Source organism: Scomber japonicus, chromosome 4, assembly GCF_027409825.1.
Source record: "Scomber japonicus isolate fScoJap1 chromosome 4, fScoJap1.pri, whole genome shotgun sequence".
NCBI lineage: Eukaryota > Metazoa > Chordata > Actinopteri > Scombriformes > Scombridae > Scomber > Scomber japonicus.
In genome coordinates this window covers 18,009,727-18,032,656 of record NC_070581.1, presented here as the reverse complement: position 1 = coordinate 18,032,656, position 22,930 = coordinate 18,009,727, and the positions used below count along the sequence as shown (strand labels likewise).

The following is a 22,930-nucleotide window of genomic DNA, read 5'->3' as shown; positions in this document are numbered from 1 at the left end:
ACTTTCACAACCGCCACCATATCTACCAAAGTAAAAATGTGTGTATCTTCAGGAACTGGCCATTATAACACAAGCTCAAAGTGTGTTATTTAGACAATGTAGGTCAATCATTTTGGGTTATACACACATTTATGAGCAGGGTTGCTATTTCCAAGACTCACGACCAAGCAAAAAGCAGCAAACATTGCTTCTGTGGAGAACAAATGCATATGTCATATCAGTAATGGTAATTGTGATCATGATAGCACAAAAAGCACAAAGTCGTTGATTTTTGCCTATACGTTTCTGTTTATTTCATATGTATTATATTAATGATACACAGGCCGACAATCTGTTCCTCCTCTCTGGAATCCAAAGCACCAATGTTTGAAGCAAATAATTTAACGAGTGTTGGCGTTAAAGCTGTTTAAAGTTGTATGGGCAGTGTGCTGAAAAATAGCAGCAGGGATGGGGGGGGGGGGGGAAGGAAATTCAACATACGCCTATTTACAGTCACGAAATGCACATTGCATAGGCTACTCTGTACAGGGGAATATACTTTTCACAGATTGGACGTCACAGTTCTCAGTGGCGAAAATGCAGCCTGGAGATTTTGCGATAATTTGTCCATACTCTGGTCTGAGAAATAATTAGATAATGATATGCTATATACATAGACCAGAGGGGAGGGGAAGAGCTAAAAGTTGTCTGCGCAATAAGGATTCAAACTGTTACATTTGATATTTTAACAAATATGTCTATATGAACAATAGAATAAACATAATGGAGAATCGTGATAAATAGAGGGACATATTCAAGAACAGCATAGGTATAAATGATTATTCTAACCATGTAGGCCTTCTCTGAGAAGCAGCTAGAAATTCATCGCCGCCCGTGGGCAATAAGAAAATGGCGACTTTCTCCCATGCAGGCCTATTACTCCCACTGTCCACTTTTAACATTGCACTGTTGGTGATGTGGGCTCCTTTAGAAAATCGTTATGCCCACGATTACAATTCAATGACATAAGAGTAGGCCTTAGTGTCACTGACCAAGACCGTGACACTTCTTTGCTCCTGCTCCTCACAACAGAGGGTTTCCAGAAAAGTACTGGAGACGATCTCTGCTCAGCTTCTTCTCTTTCATCCTTCTATTCTGAAACCAAATTTTAACCTGGCGGTCGGTGAGGTTTAACATTCGGGAAAGCTGAAGCCTTTTCTCTTTGTTGATGTAAACGTTAAAGAAGAATTCCCGCTCCAGCTCTCGAATCTGAAACTTGGAATATGGACACCTCTTCTTCCTTGTGCGAGGAGTGCCTGAAGAAAAAAAAAAGATTTCAAAAAACAAAAACAACATTTAAGTAAAATCAGAGTGTCAGGAAAAACTGCAATAATGTCACAGGAATTTTCTATAAATGATATATACAAAAATAGGCTATAGTGGCGATAGATGTGCCAGATAGTGAGAATTCTGTTTCAGTGGCATTACTAATGATAACATTTCAGTCAACGTTCATCTAGCAAAGTGGCTGAGGCTATCAGATAAACCAGCCATAAAGAGTGTTAAATATCCGAATCGCTTGAAGTAAATAATATCAACTTACAGTCTCTTAAGTACGTGTTTATCTGTGATAAATATACAACAACAAAGATATTTCACCGCATTATGTGCGCCACATTCCTCTGGAGCTAAACTAACAATTTACACAATCTTTTGGCAGTGGGTTGAAACGCATTGCCCATGTTTGCAGTGGCCTATGCAGACCTCTATGGTCCTATAACTTCTTATCAAACAGGTGACATGGGAAATAGATTTTTTTTATTGTTTATTTTTTTCTGTGCAAGAAGGGCAAACATCAGCTTCAGTTAGCTTGTCTGCAGACTGGCTGGGCTAATACACTGTTTATCATGCTAAACACCAATGGTGACCTGTGTGCTGCAATCAGTGCTATTTCTTGCACTTATATCCAGCTTGGTTTTTACTTTTTATTGTGCCACTCAAGTTAGCAGTAATGCCAGTCTGCATGCAAATCTTTAGCTAGGGGTGAAATGCAAAAAGAAACCTGCACAGCTTTGTAACTAAGCTTTTTTTCAGCGTTATGGTGGACATAGCATAATACCCATTCTACTCATATATGAACGAATCAAAACACTCGAGTGGTCACTGATTCATTTACAGATAGATAGATAGATAGATGGATAGATAGATAGATAAATACATAGATACATAAATACATAGATACATAGATAGATAGATAGATAGATAGACAGATAGATAGATAGATAGATAGATAGATAGATAGATAGATAGATAGATAGATAGGCAGGCCTATATTAGAACGCATTTAACAGTAAAGTGTGTCATACTCTGTGCAGCATGTATTGCAGGCAAACCTAGTGCTAAAAGAAAATTCACAAGACGCCAAAAGCAATGTTCTGCCCAATTGGTTTTTACTTTCGACAGCCCAACGACAAAATCCCTTAAAATGCCCAACGCAAGTTCATGATCAAAGTTAACATTTGTCACAATAGCTCTCTCTTAAAAATTTCACAGACTCTCACCATAGAGGCGTCTGTGTATAACATCCCCCTTTTTTCAAAGCGTTTTCCCATCGTAAAAATTCTTCTCGTTGCAAGAAAGAGCTTTGTAGGGTTATAATAAAATCCTTTGAATGCTTATAAAACTCCACATAAAATCTGACCGACAAAACACCGGGCTAGTCCCCTTAACCTTCCCCCATTTTACAGCTTCGGTATACCTACTCGAGTGGCTGTTCTTGCTGGCGTTGCCGTCCTTGGTTGTTGCGGAGGAAGACGTACATGAGCCTGAATTTGTATGTTCCTCCTCATCTTCTGGGTCTTTTTCCTGCTCCGAGGCTCCGGGGACAGAGGCTGTGGACTGCTGCTGTTGCTGCTGCTGCTGCTGGGAGTCGCTTTCCAGCTTTCCCCCCTCGCCCTTTTGTAAACAATTGTCTGACTGATTGTCCGTGCTGCTGCAGTATGCGGTCTCAAAAAAGCGATCGAAACCTTGCGGGAGGACGTTGTTTTTCCCCATGCCGGAGTAAAAACCTGTGGAGGGGTGATTGGAACCCGGGTGGGTGTGATGGTGATGGTGGTGGCTGTACACACTCTCGTTCTTCATAAGCATTTCTGTCATGGTGGATGGTGGAAGACAGTCCCTATGCACCAAATCCTCTCCCGAGTAGCACGATGCATAATTGCTTCTGTGGTGCCATTTACTAGCAGGGTCCAAGCCGTATGAAACTTCCCGTACCGGCGGTACTTGAGACAGATTTGTGGAATAAGGGTAGCTGATTTGCCGGGCCGGGGCCTGTGGAAGAAACGAGGAGACGGCAGAAAACTCGGGGACGTAGTAGGTGCAGCTGGGGAGGTAGATGTTGGACGCGCAGCCCGTCCTGTCCCCAAACTCGGATGTCCGGTCTTTGCGCGTCTGGGAGCAGAAGTTGCCCAGATTCACCGAGTTAAACATCTTTCTCTCTCTCTCGTACTCCGTACTATAGATAGATGTTTTGGATACGAGCTGCAGCAGAAGGGAAAAATTTGGGAAGGCGAGATGACGCGCAATCCGTCTAAGTCGCCCCGCAGACACGTGATCGAAAGTACATATTGTCATATATCAATTTGGAAGAGTTGTGTAGGAGTGGTTGGCTTTAGGTAAGATCGAGGAGGTTCAAACGAATAATTTTCAAACACCACAGGCGCACTAAGAAAACCAGTAACAGATTCCTGTTTGCTGGCTTATGACAATTAGAGAGATGTGTGCTCTGTGTGTGTGTTTATGTTTATGGGATGGTGGTAGGCTAGCTAAACAGCTACAGCTCCTTAAACAGACATAGCACAAACTGCAGAGTGCACTATCTGACGTGCATTTCATAGTGTTATGGAGTTTTACAGGTAAGATTATTAATATTATTACTATTATTATTTTTTTATTATTATAGGAGAATGGCCATCCCTATCACGAACACTATTTGCGCTTTTTGACTACTGGTAATGTTAACATTTAAATCATAGAATGAGATAATTATTATCACTGACATTTACGCACAGTACATAATCTGTATTGAGTAGTAGAAGCAGGTAAACATCAGTAATCGTTGTGAATGTGGCCCATATAAGATATAAACCCGCTAAAACGCAATCCCACAAGCTCAATCATCATTTCACTGTTTAACAAAAGTTTAACAATCACACTGAATGACTCGTGTTTGTCTTCAACTCTCTGAGCATCCCCAGAACATTTTCACAATGATCTGTCAACGCACAGGATCTTTTCTTAAGGGTTCTGTTAGTCTTTTTAATCCTCTTTTTTTATTTCACATTGGTGGATATATGAGCATGTTGCACATATGAATATTAAACAGAAGTGTGAGTGACCTGGGCTCATCTGTTTTTTCTATTTTATTTATTCATTTGTTTTCTTTTACCAAATTAAAAACGTTGCACACAGTACACTGACTGTACGGGTCTATACTATGTTGTAAAATGAAGTTGAACCAACAGTTAGGCAATGTGGGATACACACCATACATGTTGACTGAGCTAGCTAAAGTAACCGACACACTCTCATTCCCTTTGACTTTGGATCATGACAGAGTCCATGGAGGACAACTGCGCAATACTCAAGATCCAAGTTCCTGAAGTTCCTGTGTGCAGAAGTACTACCAGTGAAGCCCAGGGACCTTGCATCTCCTCCAACAGGCAAATGTGTCCTAATGGTTTACACACAAACTCTGTTTAAGAAAAAAAAAAAAAAAAAAAAAAAGGAGAAAAAATTTAATAATTCCCCTAGAATTGCTGGATTTAGTATTATTCCAGTTTGGAGAGGTGATTGACAACACCGCACTGTGCCAGAGTCTGAACATATTTAAATTGATATATTGAGACAGAATATGTCCTTATAGACTCACTTGTCGACTAAACTAAACGTTTTTGGTTGCAGCTTTTTTTTTCTATAAGCTTCATAGCAGAGCAACAATTAGTCTCCTTGTAAACTGCTACTTATAGGCCACTCAGACTGGGCCTATTGACCAAGCACTATGAATGTATCCGACGTTTCCCTCTAAAATTAAATAAGTCCCAGCTGATGTTTCAAGCTGCTGTGATCATTTTATTTTCCACCAGAATGTCGACATTTATCTGTGCGTGACTGTTAAAAAGAAAGACATGTCCTCTGGACTTTTTTTGAAAAAAATAAATTGTAATAAAATTAATGGTTTGGAGAAAAGATGCGCCTGTGTGTTCTTTCCCGCGTCATTGTAAACTTTTAATTGTACTGTTGAGGGCCATCTACGAATCTTTATAGACTAACTGATACTATCACAAGGTGAAATTAATATGATGGCCCATTGTTTATGATTATAGGCTACTTCCTAAATGTTGCAATAGGCTTTTGAATTATTATCCAATGTTCCAATAACACCATCGCTCTATTACAATTACTTATAAGACACCTGTGCTGTTTAAAAATAATGGAAAACAAAGTTCGTGTCTTTGCTGATTCCCAACAGCAAGGATAAGAAGAAGCGACATAATCAGACTACAACATTGGGAATGACAGCCCATTGCAGGCGTATTTGTGAAAAAGTGGTATTGGCATTACCTTGTTTACTACCCCAACAGACAAAAGGTTGTCTCTCATGATGCATCCTGCATCCAAGTACAAAGAAAGCAGACAGCTGTCCAGACACAGCACTTGAATTTGACCACTAAAATCCTCTCTACGTCCACCATAAAACTCCGAATGGCTGCAGTAACGCCATATCCCTTTGTTCTATTGAAAACCATAAACGTTGAGAATGAGAGGAATTTGGATTTCAGGAACTAGATATTCTGCATCTTAAGAGAGCACCAGTGCGTTGAATTTTCACACCGAACAACATTAGGCGTTTTCTTAAATTTGGTTTTGGGTGTACATTTTAAAAAATGCGATTTAGGCCACTAATAGTAGAGTCAAAACGTCAAATTTAGCGTTTTAACATTTTTGTAAGAGCAAACATTTCACTGAACTTAATCTAAATTGGATAATTATCGTAATTAAACAATCCAGAAAGAATATGTACGTTTATGTGTGCGTCTTTCAACTCAAGTCATTTTTCGGTGGATGGACAACCCGCAGCTAAGCAATATTTGTGTAAACATACTGGCCTGTGGCCTGCCTGGACACATGCTCGACACATGCTGCAGCATCCGTGTTGTGCAGTTGCATAACAACAATAATAATTCGCCTATGAAGATGTCATTGCCTATTTTAATAGTGCGGTGTATAAAATATTCTCTGTCATTTAAAGGCTAAAATGTGGGGCTTTCATTTGAAGTTGAAATTTTTAAAACTGCAAAGCCGACCAAGGCTGCTTATTGGATTGTAGTAACGGTTCAGATTCGCGACATTTAAAATGTATCCGGGTGTCAAGATTACTCTGATCATCATCTGTAGAATCTGTAGAATGAAAAAAAAATATTCTCATGGCAATAAATAAAAACTTTTCTCTCAGCAGGCCAGGATAAACCAAAGCAGACAGAGTAAAATACTGTCAAATCATTTCCTCATCATGGGCATTTCAATGATGCATATTAGCGCGGTATAAATAAGTAATGTGTGGGTATGAATAACTGATGCACTAATACAATTAAAAAGTTGGGCCTGTTGATCAAGACAACTGAAAAATGCGAAAGATGATTTTAAAAGACTACACAGTATACTAGAGGAATTCAATAGTTTAAAGCAATGAGAGATAGTAATCCTGACTCCATTTAAGTCGGTGTATTTGTCATAATGTGCCAAAATATCATGCATCAACGTGCATCACTTGGCAATATCCACCTTCCGAGGGTTTAAACACTGGTTATCCTCGCCTCGGTGTGCACAGATCATCAGTCAAGGAAGAAGGTTTATCATGTGTTTATTCCCCTGAATGGACGAGTTAAAGCAGCTGATATTCTGCTAGCAGTAGGACCCAGCAAAGTTTGATTTGGTTGCGCCAAATGAGCATGCCAAGTATATGCAGAGTTTGCACGCAAAGTGGTCTGTATCTGAGTTTTGAATTCCTGCCTATTCTATATTATAACGACTCATTCTGTGATGAACCATATTAGTAATGAGACTCCTATTTGTTTAATACAATAGTCGAAATGTTCTGTTGAGCTATTGGCGAAGGTGTTGTAAACATTTGCCATTCTTCACTTAAATATCACTGTTGGAGCACTAACTTTACGACTGTGTCTGAGGAATTTAAGCTATGTATTGCTACCTCGCACCATAATTACAATGCTTAACCTAGGTGTCACCCTTTCTTAAGAAGAATTCTCATTTCAAAAATGGCGCTCCTTAATATTGCAGTGTTTCTGCCCTGCTTCGATAAATCCTTTGCCAAGTGATACAACACTCACAACACACACAAAACACCACCACACAGAGACACATACACAATGGGCGCAGTTCAACAAGACACTGCTGCACAGTTTGCTGAAGTCAAGGCTAAATGTGGGAAGCCTGTGTAATCATATTACTGTCCCCTCATGGCCTAGATAAGTTTAATTGGATGTAAGTCGGGCAGTTAAACTTGGCTGTATGAGCTGCGAACAGTTTCAAGCAACACTAAAGAGCCTTTTTTTTTTTTTTACTGAGGTCTCAGTGAATGCACCTAGCGTGAAGCGTCTGTGGTGGCAACAATAGCTTACAAGATAAGGATGTGTGTTGCTGTTACATTTAAGGCAATCTCCAGAGTGTATTTCTCTTTCAGTCACTAGGACATAAAGCTTTCACAACAATGTGTTAACTTTTTTTATTAGAAGTATTAAATGATTTCACATCACAAGAAATCGTCCAATATAGTGACTGCTTGGCTTCAGCGCCACTGTGTTATTTAGATGTCCTGGAAAAACCTGTAAGTGCTTTGAGCAAAGGAATAGTGAACCCTGAAGTGTATCTGTCTTTAAACAAATTCTAGATAAGCAAAAAAAAAATGAGCTTGTGTTTGATATTTCGCTAAAGGGGCTCTTGGATTCATGGTTAATACAATTCTACAAAAGCAAAAAAATAAAAATGGGGGAAAAAGTCTAGGGGCTATGGCCTGTCACATGCTGAATTATATTTAAAAAGATATTTTTAGGCACGGCCTTTGTTGGACCTCTAGTAACACTACAGTGAATCTTCTAAAATATCAGAGAAATCACTTCACCACACCGGCAGGGATAATGTCTCCAGTGTCTGGAAACAAACAAGCGTTAACTAACTTTCATAAATAAACTGTTGTTTTTGCCGGGTTTCGGAAATTACACACAAGACAACACAACATTACGCACGACCTGCGGACCATTACGCAATGTTATGTTTTTCAATGTGTTGACTTGCAAATAAAGTAGTTAGTTTGGTGACAAATATAACCTGATTAAAACAAGTTAAACAAATTATTCAACATTTTTATTTATGTGCAGTAAATATACCAATATTGTGTCAGTCGTTAGAAGCAAGCGTCTCTCTTGGTGATATTTTTCTCATTATTCGGTCAAATGTTGGTCTGTTGTCACCAAGTCTCGTCAGAAAAAAGCTTTTGGCTAATTTCATACAGGAGGACAAATTTAATCGTTGCTTAAAGCACGTTTAGTTCTTATTAATTTATGTGTAATGACTATTCAGATCAATGCAATTTCGTCGTGTATCGTGAATATTTATTTCATTTGAGGTGAAGCGCGCACTGGTTGTTTTGTTTTTTTTTTTCGCACCGGGGGTCAAAATGCCTTATTTTAGTCTGCGCTGGCCTTGCACAGAACTGGTTCGGTATGTGGAACCAAAATAGAAGCTCTGATCTATACACTACAGACTCAGATATCGTTGAAATGCCTGCTTAAACATTTAGTACTACCAATGTTTGCTTTGCCGTCCTCGCTGCAGATTTTTCCAACCTTTTCTTCTGAGCCAGACCTTTAAACACAAAGATAACACTGCACATAAAAGTATTGATATTCATTTAGGAAAAAAAACGTATAGTCCAAACTACGCCGCCTGTGCACTGAACCGACGCTGGACAAATATGAACAGGTGACATAGAATTTTCCATCTTGTATAAAATTGTAGGCGCATAAAGCAGGCAACGCCGGTTGTGCAGTACCATGCTGCATACTTGACCTTCAGTGAATGCGTTAATGTCCATGTCTGGAGAGGAGAGGACAGTCCACGTCCTAAGCACTAAGCATTTAAGGAGAATACACTGTGCGCAATAGGAAGCAAAAAGGATGAAATCGATGCGTCTTCAAACAACTGAATAATGTCATTGGAAAACTGAGATTAAATAATACTGAGAAAATATTACTGATCAATTCGGGGCGTTGCCAAATGCCGTACACATTCTTTACATTGACCCTGTGTATTTCACACGATCTCGACATATAAAAGCAAAACTAAAAGCAATGATGCCATAATTGGACAAACAAAAACAACAATATGAAAACGCTTGGCCACTAATTTCGCAAGCCACAACCTCAATCAATTTTGAAATGTGAGATGTCTTTGACTTCTGTCCATTAGGGCCAACTAGAGGCTCTTTCAAGACAGCAATGAAACCTTCACATCCAGTATTAAGGGCTACTGGACTTGCGATGCTATTGAAAAACAAATTGATAAGATGGTACACCTCAGAAAAAAATAGAGCTCATAGAGAACTCATTTCAAATCATGTCAAAATCAATATATAACAGTTCTGAGAGGAGTGAAACGATATGGATCTTTGATGGTAAGCATTCTACCTATACTGTCTTTCTCTATCACATTAACACACACACACGCACACACACACACACACACACTGCCCCCGCACTCTCACTGTCTCTCTCTCTATCTCTCTCTCTCACACACACATACACACACACACACACACACATACACACATACACACGCATGTCCACACACTTACTCGCCCCCACACACTTTAGTAGGAATAACATTGCTTTCTATTTCTCTAGCCAGCTCCGTACCATAAACGGCAGAGGGGTGGCGGGGGACGTAGACCACATGCCACACAAGTTCTCTGCGAAGGGCACTGTGAAGCTCACTGACCTTTGGGACGCTGAGACAGGCTGCCATAAACAGATTTAGCCAGTCTCAAAGTCAAAAGTGCTCAAGAGCAGTGAAAGACCTATTGTAAAGACCTGCAGAGCCAACTGAGATTTCATCCTGTTTTACAATCCAAATATCCTGAGGTTCCCCGCAATGCCGACAGATTTCTTTAGAGTTTTGATATGGCCTGCATAGAGTTAAATATACTAAATTAGAATGTAGACGAGGCAAATGAGTGCAAACTAATATTAGCTTCATGCAGTGATCATTTTTAGCCTTTTAGAACAACTATTGGCAAGTAAAGACGCACTCCAGTGTTTAGTGGATTATTGGATGTGGATGCTTAAAATTATTCCCAGCAGAATCAAAACGTCTGTCTCAAGGAAATGCAAAAAATAATAAATATCCGAATAAAGAGGCTACACAGAAAGGCCACGTGTCATAACAACAGCTAAGTATAATTTTGAAGTTCAAGTTAAAACTGCATGTTTAGATTTCTGTTTGGCACCGTTCAAAAAGCAGACTGCCACGTTATTCAATCCAAATAATCCCACAGTTTCACACGGGACACACCCAACACACAAACACAGCAAAACACACAACACTGTTGGCATCATGGCAGCAAACACGAGACCGAGGGTTAAAAGTAACAATGCGTTATCATGACATTTAAGATCAAATTTCTAGTTGACAAAATGTGTAAACATGCAAAACGTCGCTGTTGTCAATTTGAGTTTTCAATGCTCTCTGTTAACTGAATACTAATCTATTGTAATATGTTTACAAATCATTGATCTTGGTTAATATATATTTTCTATGGATCACCAGATTGTTTTACACATTTTAACAAGCTCAAATCCATATAAAACTGAAACCATAAATAATTAAACCAGATTAATACAGTTATAATACTTCTTGTTATTTAAATTTCAATATTCAATACAGCATACCTGCACAGTATCTTTTTTCTTTCTTTCTTTACTAAAAGGTTTTAGTCACTATTTGTAACGTAGTTGACCTTGAAGAATATATATATAAATGCCTGGGGTTCTGCAGGACAGTCAGGAGCGTCATGGGTGCATTTTGCATCTATTATTCTCCTCTAACCAATTTAACAAGGCAACACACGAACACAAGGCACCAGTTTATCTGCTTTCATGGTCAACAGAGCATTTGATAGAATAAAAAGATTGGCGTTGTTATGAATGATGCCTCTGTATGATCAAATTCAATACACCCAATTTAAGATATCCTTGTATTTTTTCATTGTCTTGGCTACTATTTTATGACAGCAAATACTTGGTGCACTTAACTTGTTATGTTTTGCATCAGACTGGCGTCACATCGAAACTAACGCACTGTGTATGTCTTTAATTAAAACATGCACGGACATGTGAATGCTGTCATCGGTGCGTAAAAGGTTGCATATTAAAACACCACGGATGCATTTCTCTTATTATAAGAAGGAAATTATTCAAAACTCAGTTGTTAGTATGTCATCTGATATCCATGTTCATCCATGTCCATGTAATTCTACTGTTTCAATTGTAATTATTATTCACAGCACATTTTAATCAGATGCGTAAATGTACATAGAGAGCCTGTTTCCAAATCATCAATTCAGTGAATGCTACACTTAAAGCGATAGTCTCATTTTGAGGAGACATATTTTATATTTTCACAAACAATCTGAAATTTATTTTTTACATGCTTTGGTTATAATATACATAGTGGTCATTTTGAAAACTAAAATTCTACATTTATTTATTGGTTTATTTTGTATTCATCTGTTTGTTTATTTTTATGTCTGCAGACTGCTATTGTGGCCGACCGAATACCAGCACGTCCAGACGGCCCTTTTCTCGCCTGGAGGACTTTATAGCTCTTATATTCATAGTACAGGCTACATATACATACAATACATTAAGCATTTTGTATTACGGCGTTGAATACGTTTTAGAGGGGATTTGTTGTGGTTTTGAATATAGTGAGTTATTCCAATTTGTGACGGTGCGTGTCTGTAGTAAAGTCAACAAACACAAATATCAGAGGCTGAGGCTCCGGCCAGCTGCAGAAACACTATTACAGTACAGCCACTATGAGATAGAGAGTGTCGTTGTGAAGCTTAAAAACCATATCTGCCTTTTCGTGATTACTTTGAATCCTTCATATTTCTTAACTGATAAATGTTCAAGCCGATAGTTAATACAATACTAAAAGGGTTGTGTTGAGTATTGAGCTGACGTCATCCTGTGTGTGTGTGTGCGTTGTGTATGTGTGTGTGTGTGTGTGTGTGTGTGTGTATATATATGTGTGTGTGTGTGTGTGTGTGTGTGTGTGTGTGTGTGTGTGTGTGTGTGTACATATATATATATTTTTTTTTATATATGTATGTATGTGTTGCAAAGCCTAACTCAGGAAGGCCACTGAGTGGGTCGCTTGCAGGAGCGGCTGCTCACATTTCACTGAAAAGGAAACACCGAGACAGCACAACAGTTTCCAGTGGACGTACTTCACCTAACTGGGTGCTGGTGAAGACAAACACATTATGCTTGGTTAGATAGCTGATAGAAAAAACACTGCACTGTCCTGCATTGCTTTACACTTCCTTGCCAGTAGGGAGAGCTTTGTGGATTTTGGATACATAGGCGTTTTTATATATATATATATATATAAATATATATATATATATAAATAAATAAATAAATATATACACATATAAATAACCAGTCTATGTGGTTCTAAAGATGTGTGCCATTTGATTAAGTGACTTTTTATCTGATCTGTGCACGTGTATTCATAAACCATGTTTTGATTTGTAATTATCACGCATATAAATCACTAATGCAAACCAGAAGATAGGATGCAAAAGGAAACGTCAGTCCAAGAGTCTTGACTATATGAAGCACCGGGGTGTAACCCTATTACTGCTTTACAAAGCTATTGCGTTTTTAGCTGCACCGTTATAGGCTTGTAGCATATCAGTGACATTGATTAGGTCCAACTTCAAAGGAAACCATGAGGGTTGAGAGAAACATGTGAAAAGCCTTTTTTTTGTTGAACACTAATGCAGTTGCTGTGCAATCCAGAGTACTATAGTAGTCAATGCAAAATGGTGTTTAGAGTATGCATCTGGCCGCCATTTTGCATTGAACGCTATCACAGCCACCTATAGTTTACCTTTGTATCCGAGTGGCCATAATAAAATGAGACCAACCTGTGTGGGCTTCAATTGCTTATAGTTCACAGCATGTACAATTATGTGCCAACAAAACACCCCCTCAAATGCTTCCAAATGTCCCATTAATGTTCAGATTTTTATTTCACTGCGGTGGACACATGTATTTTTAAACTGTGTTACAGGTCACGTCTAATAAAATAATCCCACCAGTCAGCACTCAGAAAACCGGATTTCAAAGCTGAGCATTCAGAGAGGCAACCTAATGACAGACAGAGGTAACACCAATAAACGTTTCAATATTCTGTTTATTGAAGACCTTACGCATATACATTCATATCATTATTACTTTTACAAGACAATGTAGCAATCCTTACAAGCGCAAAGAAGGGAATGCAATGAGGGACGAGATAAAAGAACGATGACAAACAGCTAGTACACTGTAACAGGGTTTCTTTAAATGTCAGGTATGGTAACATTTCTTGCACACCATCTCTTATATCCATTCTTGGAAGTATGATATCATAGGCCTACATTTCCAACCCTCACAACCACAAATAGGCTATATGGAATGCGATATTGTACAAGACGATCAATAACATAAAGCACTATTACATAGCGATAAGGGATCCTCAAATAGGATGCAAATAGTAACATATGTAATTTCATTTTACAAAGTTATACACGAGTACAAGGTAAGGGAAGGGACAACATTGAGCACATTGCAAGGAGCAAGTACATTAAGAAGGCCTAAGAGGCCCTCCGTCCATCCATCCTATTAATAGTAATAATTATAATAATAATACATTCTTTGTAGACGTTTATGTCAAAAATGTTTTAGGTTGTGTTCGCTTTTGATTTGTTTTAAAAAAAAATTATATAAAAAGTCACCTACAGAAAAAGTGGCCCGCAGAACATGACTTATAGCTATTTCACATCAATAACATGCTGCAAATACATTTCACTGCTATAGCTTACTCATTATACACGACAGATGATGCACTGCCTTCTCCCCGAATTAAGGGAGCACACACGTAAGTCTATTATCAAGGTTTCTAAATTTCTACATATTTATTCTTATTATGAGCACCAAGATTCAGAAATGCTGTTTCGGGCCTAAAACCAATTGCAACTTTCGGCGGTCGCTTTGAGCAACTAAGTTGGGCCTAAAATGTACTCCTGTACTGTTGAATATATTTCCATTAGAGATCTTTGCAAGTTTGTTGTAGACTACGCTTTTTTTCCAATTGGCACAATCTGGACTTGGACCTTTCTATAATAGCAGCTCAAAACCGTATGCAAACGGTGATCTCATTCAACGAAAGAAATGCAACCCATGCAGAATTCTGTGACTGTTGTTAGGACAAGTTGAAAGGTGATAAAAGTAAGAAAATATCTTTTAGAAACTTGTTAGCACGCAGTCATAAAGATATCGGTATGGATTACACTGCGGGTTCCGGTCCTCCCCTCTCCTCATGCAGACTCCCAGACTTCCTGCCCGTGACCGTGAACGTGCCCACAGTGCGTGGCGAAAACTATGGGAAGGAGATAAGCATGATGTTCCTCTTACTCAGCAAATTCTGGTTGTGGATGTATTAATCAACCGAAAGGGAGATTATTCTTTATCCTTATAACCTCTGAGAAATGATTGTGCGTATGCGGCGCCAGCCTGCCAGTCACACTCTTGTCTGTCTAAATCTCAATCTTATTTTTACATTTATTTTTTTAGATTTAACCAAGTGGCCCCGTTTCCTATTTAATTTTTTTTTTACTTAAAAAAAGTAACAAATAGGATGTTGTCATTATGTGTCATCCCAAACTGAACTATTGCCTTGACGACCTATTTCGCGTGGCTTATATTTGGGGGGGTGGGGGAACTATCTCTTGACAAATCAGGAAAACCAAGAGATGCATCCAACACAAAAAAAATCATTCTCACAGCTTTTTGTGCGATTATACCAAACATGAACGCAGTCCTCACTGACTGTAGCTTTTAATGCCAAATAGTGGATTGTTTTGGGCTTGTTCAGCCCGCACCTTTAAGAAAGAAAAAGTCAGAAAATGTAATAATTGACTGCAATGTAAAAGATGGATAGATGAGTGCATGCATTGAAAGAAGACCTATAAGAGAGCGCAGACGGTTTGGCTTTTTACTGCCTATCGATTCACTTTCTGCCGCATCTCTAAAAGTAGGCCAGAGCTTGCTCCCTCAGCATGAGTCTCTTCTTCTTCATCCTGCGGTTCTGGAACCAGATCTTGACTTGTTGGTCGCTGAGGTTCAGACGGTCGGAGAGCTCCCTCCGCCGCTGCCTGGTGATGAACTCATTCAGCATGAATTCACCCTCTAGCTCAGCCAGCTGAAGTTTGGAATACGGTTTACGCTTCTTTCTGGTCCGAGTGTGCATCGGGTACCACGGGGCACCTGGAGGAGGGGGAGGAGGAGGAGGAGGAGGGGGCAAACAGCGGATTAGTCACCACAGTTGCAAAATCACGGTCACCTCCAAGGTTATGAGGAGCCTACAGGGGCGTCAGCTGTCCATAGCACGCTGGGAGCAAATGCCTTACTGGTGCCTAAGTTAATTTAATATTAATTTAAGAGGAGAGTAAACTGAACTGGGGAGAAAATTATTTCAAAAGCCAAATCACATTATAACGATGAAGAACTCGTTTCCCCCAAAATATGTCTGGAAATGCAGACTGTTTTTTCAGTCATATTGAGAAGTTTTCTGTATTTTGAAGAAGATTCCAGATGCAGGGATTGTGCTTTGTATCAGGATTGAGAGAACTGACGCTCCTGGAAGCTGTCACTTCCTCCACACACATCAGCCAAACTGGATTTGTTTTGATGTCTGCCCCAGATCTCTGATCTCAAAACCTATTCAAGACTACCAAAACATGTCCTATCTCGCATAGTTTGTACACACAGGTGTTTATTATTTTTATTTTTCAAACTCCTCTATGGAGGCAATCAGTATACAGCGGTTTGTGTCACAGGAAGTTTTATGGTTGCAGTTAAAGTTGCATTAACGTGATAATTAAGCCGTGCTTGCAAATACCCCCACTTATTTGCGAGTTTCTGAGCATATTAAATGACGCTTGAGCGCACAGCGACAGATATTAATTCTGTTTACGAGTCATTAAAAAGAAAACTCTCTATTTGATCCAGTCAGCCAAAGCGGCTCACCTCTTTAAATCACTGCACTAATTTGTGTGCAATAAGTGCAACAATACACCAATATCAACCACTTATATGCCTGAAACACAGACAGTCATCTGAACTATATTCAAATGTGATGACATGGCTGTTGGTTTATGTAAAAGCTTGGTAGGCACTGTGGATTGGTGAGGTTATCTATAACTGTATACAAGCACATGGCGCGTGGAGTATTTTAGGGCAACCCCTAGCGGCGTTTGCACACCACGCAAGTAGTCTACCCAGCAGGCTAATCTAGACTGCAATTGTGCATCAAGATAACATGCTCTGATAACGATTTAATACAGCAATTGTAAGTTGTGTGCAGCTTCCTTATAAATAATGTGAACGTGCCTTTGAAGTAATTGTGATTTAAACAAATAAAAAATAACACCCACCTCCGCCTGCGGCTATGTTGCTTGAATGGCTTCCCGGTGACACCAGGGTCTGTGTGTCGCTGGATGAAGGCTTGCTGCCCTCGTTGAGCAGAGAGGAGCTGGAGTCGGACTCCATTGACTGACAGGATGGCGGGTCTTGCGTTAGCTGCTCGGTCCCATAATCATATTTGGAAAAGGCGGCAGTGTTGCCAATTCCACTGTGCATCCCGTGGTCAGATGTTAGGGATGATGTGTCTCTCGCTCTATCCTCTCGTTTGAGGTTGTTGCCACCTGAACAGGTCTCCCTGTTTCCGCTGCCGTTGCTATAATAACATTTACCCTCTTCAGGTCTGGTAATTTCACACGACCGATTGAAAGAAGGGTTAATAGACACGGGGCTGCTAAAGTAGGATTGAGAGTATCCATTGCACGGCTCCGAAGGATTCCACGGGAGGGAGCAAACATTGTCCCTTCTCGGGTAGGAGAGCGACGGTAGCCCCGCCAGTTGTCCCCCTGAGGCTCTAAAATTCGGAAAGTAAAATGTGTCTCCAGTGTGGATGTTTACCAAAGGTCCCACAAACCCTGGATTAAGGAGATTATGCTCGCCCATTTCCGCGGGCCCGACCAACAGCTTCTAGTTTATTGCAATCTGACATTTAACATAGTTAAACCTGGAGGGGCGCCTGATTGGTCATCCTCAAACCACGTGTCCAGGCTAACTTCTGCTACACATGGTACCACCCACTTGGTCCATCTCAGACAAAACAAAACATTAACTTCTGTATTATAGAGGTTTATATGCTTTTTAAAAATACTATAAACCTTTTATTAAAAATGTAGAATCTTGTTTTTCTCCACTTGAGCCATGCTGAGTCCAAAAAAGGAGGCCAGGCTGCTTCTCTTTTTACACTCGTGGAACTGTCAATGGCCTCGTTTAATATCTTTATAAGCTGGCAAAACTTTTTTTTTTAAATGCTGTTTCTTATGAAAACTATTTTTCTTAAAGGAGAGGGTGCACAGGACATCTTGTTTTCTAGCAAATTATGGTTGAATTCAATGTCATATAAAGCTGTGATGTCCCAATTTTACAAGCTTGTTTTAAGAAAAGACTGATGCTCATTGCCGCACTCTACTCATATTTACAGTAACAGGGTCAGCAGGTTGAAGCCACTGGCTCTGTAAAAGAGGACGATATTCTACAAGGTTACTTTAAGAGGGTATATTTCACATAATATGCTCTAGTACACCTCACATGAACAACTTTAACAGATACCTCCAATAAACGTTCGCAGCCAAACTCTGGTGGGATTGTTATACCTCTCACAATTCTTTTATATGAATTTTACAAGATATCAGAGGGCACTTAACTGATTCAATCAGCCGAGTCTCTCGGCTTTATATCTCGCTAATTAGTTGATTTGTGGATTCAGTTCTGAAGACACTGAACAAATATGTGATGTGCCATGCTGTGGTCATGCCTCTGCTCTGACAAAAAAGGAGTCTGTGTTACAAACAAAAACTTTTCAGAGTTTACTACAGAGTACTTTTATGCAGAAAACTTTGCCATGAAGCACAGAATTCAGGCCTTCTGCCAACAGCTGGCGCAAGAATTTCTAATGTGGTCTCTGGTCATCAACCTGCGCAACCATCATCCTCAAACATATTCTTATGACTGACCCGTGACTTCTGCATTCCTCTCCCGGCTTCACAGACTCCTCATTAATTGGGGGAAGAAAAAAAAAATCCAGCAAGACATTCAAATCTTAAACACTTTCTGCATTGTGTAATATCAAAGCAGCAACAAAGCTGGCTCTCTCAATTTCCATTTATAAATTCATAATTTAGCACCATCTTATTCTTCATTCTCGACTACATGTACGGAAGACAAAATCAATTTATGGATCACAAAAGTTGTAACTCAGCAGGGGGGGATCTGCGTATATCTTCATCAAGAAAGTTTTTTTTAAAGTCTGGTTAAAACAATGACAAATAGTTTAACTCAACAATAACAATGAATTAGAGTAAAAGAGAAAAAAAAATCCTAAACATAACGAAGCACACATGTAAGTCGCCGCCAATCCACTCAAGTTCACGACGCAGAGTCATGGTGGGTTGAACTTGATATTGAACTCAAATACTCCATTTAAATAAACAGAAGAAGCGGAAATTACAACCAATAAAATACAATAAACATATAAGAGCCTTTTGGGCTGTGGCAGCTGAAAGTGTGCAATAACAGCCTAATGTCATAAAGTTATATGTGAATATATTCCGATGGCTATTTCGCTCTTTTAAAAAGCAACCTATCATCTTCCATAGTATGCTACTCCTGTAATTAAATAATTGATAAGAGTCCAAATAATAAAAAAATAAATAAACTGATTTCATTGAGTAATTAATCACTAGTACTTTGAAGCTAAGAATGAATAAAATAGTGCAGGGTTACAGCGCCGTGCACATGCGTGTTGAATGGGGATAGTTGCGTGCTACAAATGTGCCAACGAGGTGTTATGTGAGAACATTAGCATTCATTTAAACATTGGTTTGGGAACGATTTGCAAGTCAGCCGATATTTGATAGCTGTATCCGTCACTTGTGACCATGTATCCCATCTAACTCAAAGGCACAGGGCCTTGCTCCAGCCTTAAATAGAAAGAAAAATATCAAATGTTTAAACTGGAGAAGCTCTTAGGGATCCATTTCGCTTTCATTCTGTCTCTTAGACTCATTGCTATCTCCTATCACTGCAGAGTATTGCATCTAGTTAGTGGGTCTCGCAATGCAGCACAACATCAATCCAATATAAAATGCCTCAGTCTTATGAGGAGCATTGATGTGTCTTGATATCACTTCAAAGCCTCTCATGTTATTAGAACAGCTACCAAAAGAAACACAGTTCAGTGTAATGTTTACAACAGGACGGCTCGGACGCTCATCCAGTGACAGAGTAACTTTGTAGGCTTGTAGCCGCCACTTTACCTCGGAGAAAGAGGCCATGTGTTGCGCCTCCTTGAATCGTCTCTCCACGCCTCCGATCCACTGCTCCCACAGATCCGTATTTCACATTCAAACAACTGCTTGACTGTTCAGTGCATCTTTAGCCCAGCGATGATGTCATATCTGACCGTGAACTATACGCCTTGTGCTCTCATTCAGCAAAAACTAAAATCTGACACAAAAAAAAAGAACTTGGTAAACGGAGTATGTAGCACTGTCAAGGTCACTGTCTAGTACACTGTCTGCTCGATATTGAAATTACCCTCCTGGAATCCACTGGTCCTGTCCAGACAGGGCAATAGCCTAAACAAAGGGCTTTTCTTCCCCTTTTTTCTCTCTTTGATTCTCTGCAGACAGGTTGCCACAGTTATAGCTTTGTGCAACCCTTTAAAGCTTCCTTCAAGGAAAACAAACCACCAAGGGAAGCCTAAAGAACCCACAGGAGTGGGAACGTTTTAGTTGAATGGTTTGGCTGATCTTTTTCATTTGTTTACAGCAACACACGATATTTAATGCGGCTTTGCTACATAAATAACATCATTCTTTCTGACTGTGCTTACCATAAAATATGCATGCTGTTACTTTAAATTGTTTGTTAAGAATAGCCCATATCCACCTGGAAATAATAATATTATATTACTTGAATTTCAAAGTCTCCATAAAAATATTACACACATTTATAAACACTCAACCGAGTAAGTCTTGTGTGGAAATATGCAGAATAAAAGCACAGCATTTATAGAAAAACCTCTGCTGCGTCATCTTATACATACAAACATTTGAACTTGACCGTCACTTATAAAGTAATAAAGCTGTTAGCTGCCACAAGGTGTTTGGTCAAATAAGGAAATATTCAAAAGAATATATTAAGGCTATTTATTTTTTTAATTCTAGACTTAACAACTTCAGAAAGTGTGTGTGTGTGTGTGTGTGTGTGTGTGTGTGTGTGTGTGTGTGTGTGTGTGTGTGTGTGATCTAGTCATTCAAATGTAAACTTCTCATGCATAACAGGGCTGTATTCACAATCCATATTATATGACTGTTCCAACCAATCTTGGCTCATTAAGTCTATCAGATGAGATTCAACTGTAAGACGTTTTACCACAATGCGACATTTTAAACAGTGCTGTGTTAGTGTCTGTTGTACATGTGCTGACACATAGGCTATTTTAAAAAGAAGAAATTGAAAAAGGGAAAAATAAAATGAATAAAACGCCTAAAAGTCAAAATAATGGTTACTCTTGTTGTCTTAACAGCTCCAGAACTAGAACTTGTGAGTATTATCGGATATACTCCACCATGTAATCACAAAATGACACATTAATGGCATTAATATAAAATGTCATCTATAACACAACAATCTCAAAACAGCTGAAAATGATAAGGACTCACGTGGCTTCATCTGTTACTTCTGGATTTGCTGTGACATCTCCAACAAATAGAACTTCTATATTAAAATAACCAGCGATGTCAGCTCCATATTCCAAAGGCATAAATATGCATAAACACACTGAAAAAAAGTTTAAAAAAATAAAAAATAAAAATACATACACAATGAGCTAAAATAACGACAGTGCAAAAAACGAATTTTCTGATCTATAATAGTCCTGATTTGGAGAGAGCTGCAGCACTTCCTGATATTTTCCTCTGGTCACCACCAGAGGTTATCAGCCCCCTGTCTCATGTCTGTGCTGCCAGCGGCCTGCAGCTGTGACGCCTCCACACACAACCAAACCCAATGCAACTTTTCTCATATTTAAACGCTTTCGTAGCAAAAATCAGTGGCTGAGGAGGCTACAGAGCGTCAGAAAGCTTTTACTTTACTTTCTTTTGGGTTTATTTATTTTTAAGGATGTTCCAGTCCAGTCCAGTTTAGAGATTTGATCATGAGTCTCATTTGTTGCATTGAGAATGTTAAAACAGGACGTGGATTTGATTAGGCGACAACTTTAACTAACATATGAACTACAGTAGTCTGCTTAAGAAATATCTTTCACCATTTTTATTTATATTTACATATATAACCTTTGGGAAATTGCGTTTAGGGATATTTAGCCTGTGTATTTATCCACTATTCTTTTTACTCTATTCTATTATTTTTGCTATGGCCTACAATTAAAAATGAGAAGTAGAATTGTGTATTTATGTAATTAAGACTACATGAGTATTTTAGTATTCGTGTTAAAAAAAAAGTCAAATTAAACACTAAATAACACTGACGTTGAAATAAATGATACGCTAATTTACTCTTACAGTTTTATGACATTATGTTGGTTGAGATTAGTTTCATACTGTGGCAAATACTTGTGTTGCAAAATATATAATATGCAGCTACAAAACTTGGAGACAGTTTCTTATAATTAATAATAATTTATGCTCTTAAATATGAAGAATAAAAATATATGTATTGAAACACGTATATTTTCCCTCAGTAGCAGCAGCATCACAGATCGCCCCATACTTTGAGGAAAATAAAAATAAAACATAAGCACAAATCCAAGGCCACTGCATTATGCACCATATTCAGTCAGTCAGTCAGTTCAATGTGCTGCGTCTGTTGTGAGCTAAAAAGTCATAAAGCAAAGTCCATGTGGGCCTGCTGCCATAGTAAGAAGAAAATGGCCATACCTTTAATCGTTATATTGTGGGCGACGTCGTGTTATCATTTCCTCTCGCTGTGTAGGCAGTATGGCTGCTTGCTGCAGATTACTGGTGTTAGTGTGAGACGTCAAAAGTCCTACCTGTCCTCTGTGGTCAATAACACACACCTCATAATGAGAGTGCATGAAACCATTGGTGGTTCCAGAGGCATGGGGCCAGAAGAACTACTTTTTAGAGGACTTCTGTAAAATACTACAGAAACATAGTCTAAATAAGGGCCTGAGAGATGGTCAGAAATGCAGGTCAGAGGATATCGCTACACTTCCCCTTTTTTATGTATTTATGGCATGCCATTAAGTCCGGCTGTCTAGACAGGGAAATAACACCTTGTTTGCCTACAAACAAACCGCCAGCATTGGTGTCCAGCCCCCTATTTATTATTCACAATCTGCTGTGATGTCAAGGTCAAAGTGACTGCATAGTCATGGTCAAGGGTAAAATCAGGAGACCCAGAACTTTCCACAAGGATTG

General features: G+C 39.1%; 2 protein-coding genes across 2 annotated transcripts; both read right to left on the bottom strand.

Moving 5' to 3' along the window:
* Positions 1 to 1,062: 1,062 nt before the first annotated feature.
* hoxc11a (homeobox C11a) lies at positions 1,063 to 3,612 on the bottom strand. The gene is made up of 2 exons (XM_053317523.1): positions 2,742 to 3,612; positions 1,063 to 1,295 (listed from the first exon to the last, which is right to left on the bottom strand). The coding sequence occupies exons 1-2, from the start codon at positions 3,610 to 3,612 to the stop codon at positions 1,063 to 1,065; spliced, it is 1,104 nt and encodes a 367-aa protein (XP_053173498.1).
* Positions 3,613 to 15,414: 11,802 nt separating this feature from the next.
* Positions 15,415 to 17,411, bottom strand: hoxc12a (homeobox C12a). The gene is made up of 2 exons (XM_053317794.1): positions 16,823 to 17,411; positions 15,415 to 15,653 (listed from the first exon to the last, which is right to left on the bottom strand). Exons 1-2 carry the CDS (start codon positions 17,409 to 17,411, stop codon positions 15,415 to 15,417), a joined length of 828 nt encoding a protein of 275 aa, XP_053173769.1.
* Positions 17,412 to 22,930: the final 5,519 nt, after the last annotated feature.

Coding starts and splice junctions, on each gene's coding strand:
- hoxc11a (XM_053317523.1), bottom strand. CDS start 3,612: ATGACAATATGTACTTTCGATCACGTGTCTGCGGGGCGACTTAGACGG. Junction 1,296..2,741: donor CAGCAAGAACAGCCACTCGA/GTAGGTATACCG, acceptor TTTTTTCTTCAG/GCACTCCTCGCACAAGGAAG.
- hoxc12a (XM_053317794.1), bottom strand. CDS start 17,411: ATGGGCGAGCATAATCTCCTTAATCCAGGGTTTGTGGGACCTTTGGTA. Junction 15,654..16,822: donor CAACATAGCCGCAGGCGGAG/GTGGGTGTTATT, acceptor CCCCTCCTCCAG/GTGCCCCGTGGTACCCGATG.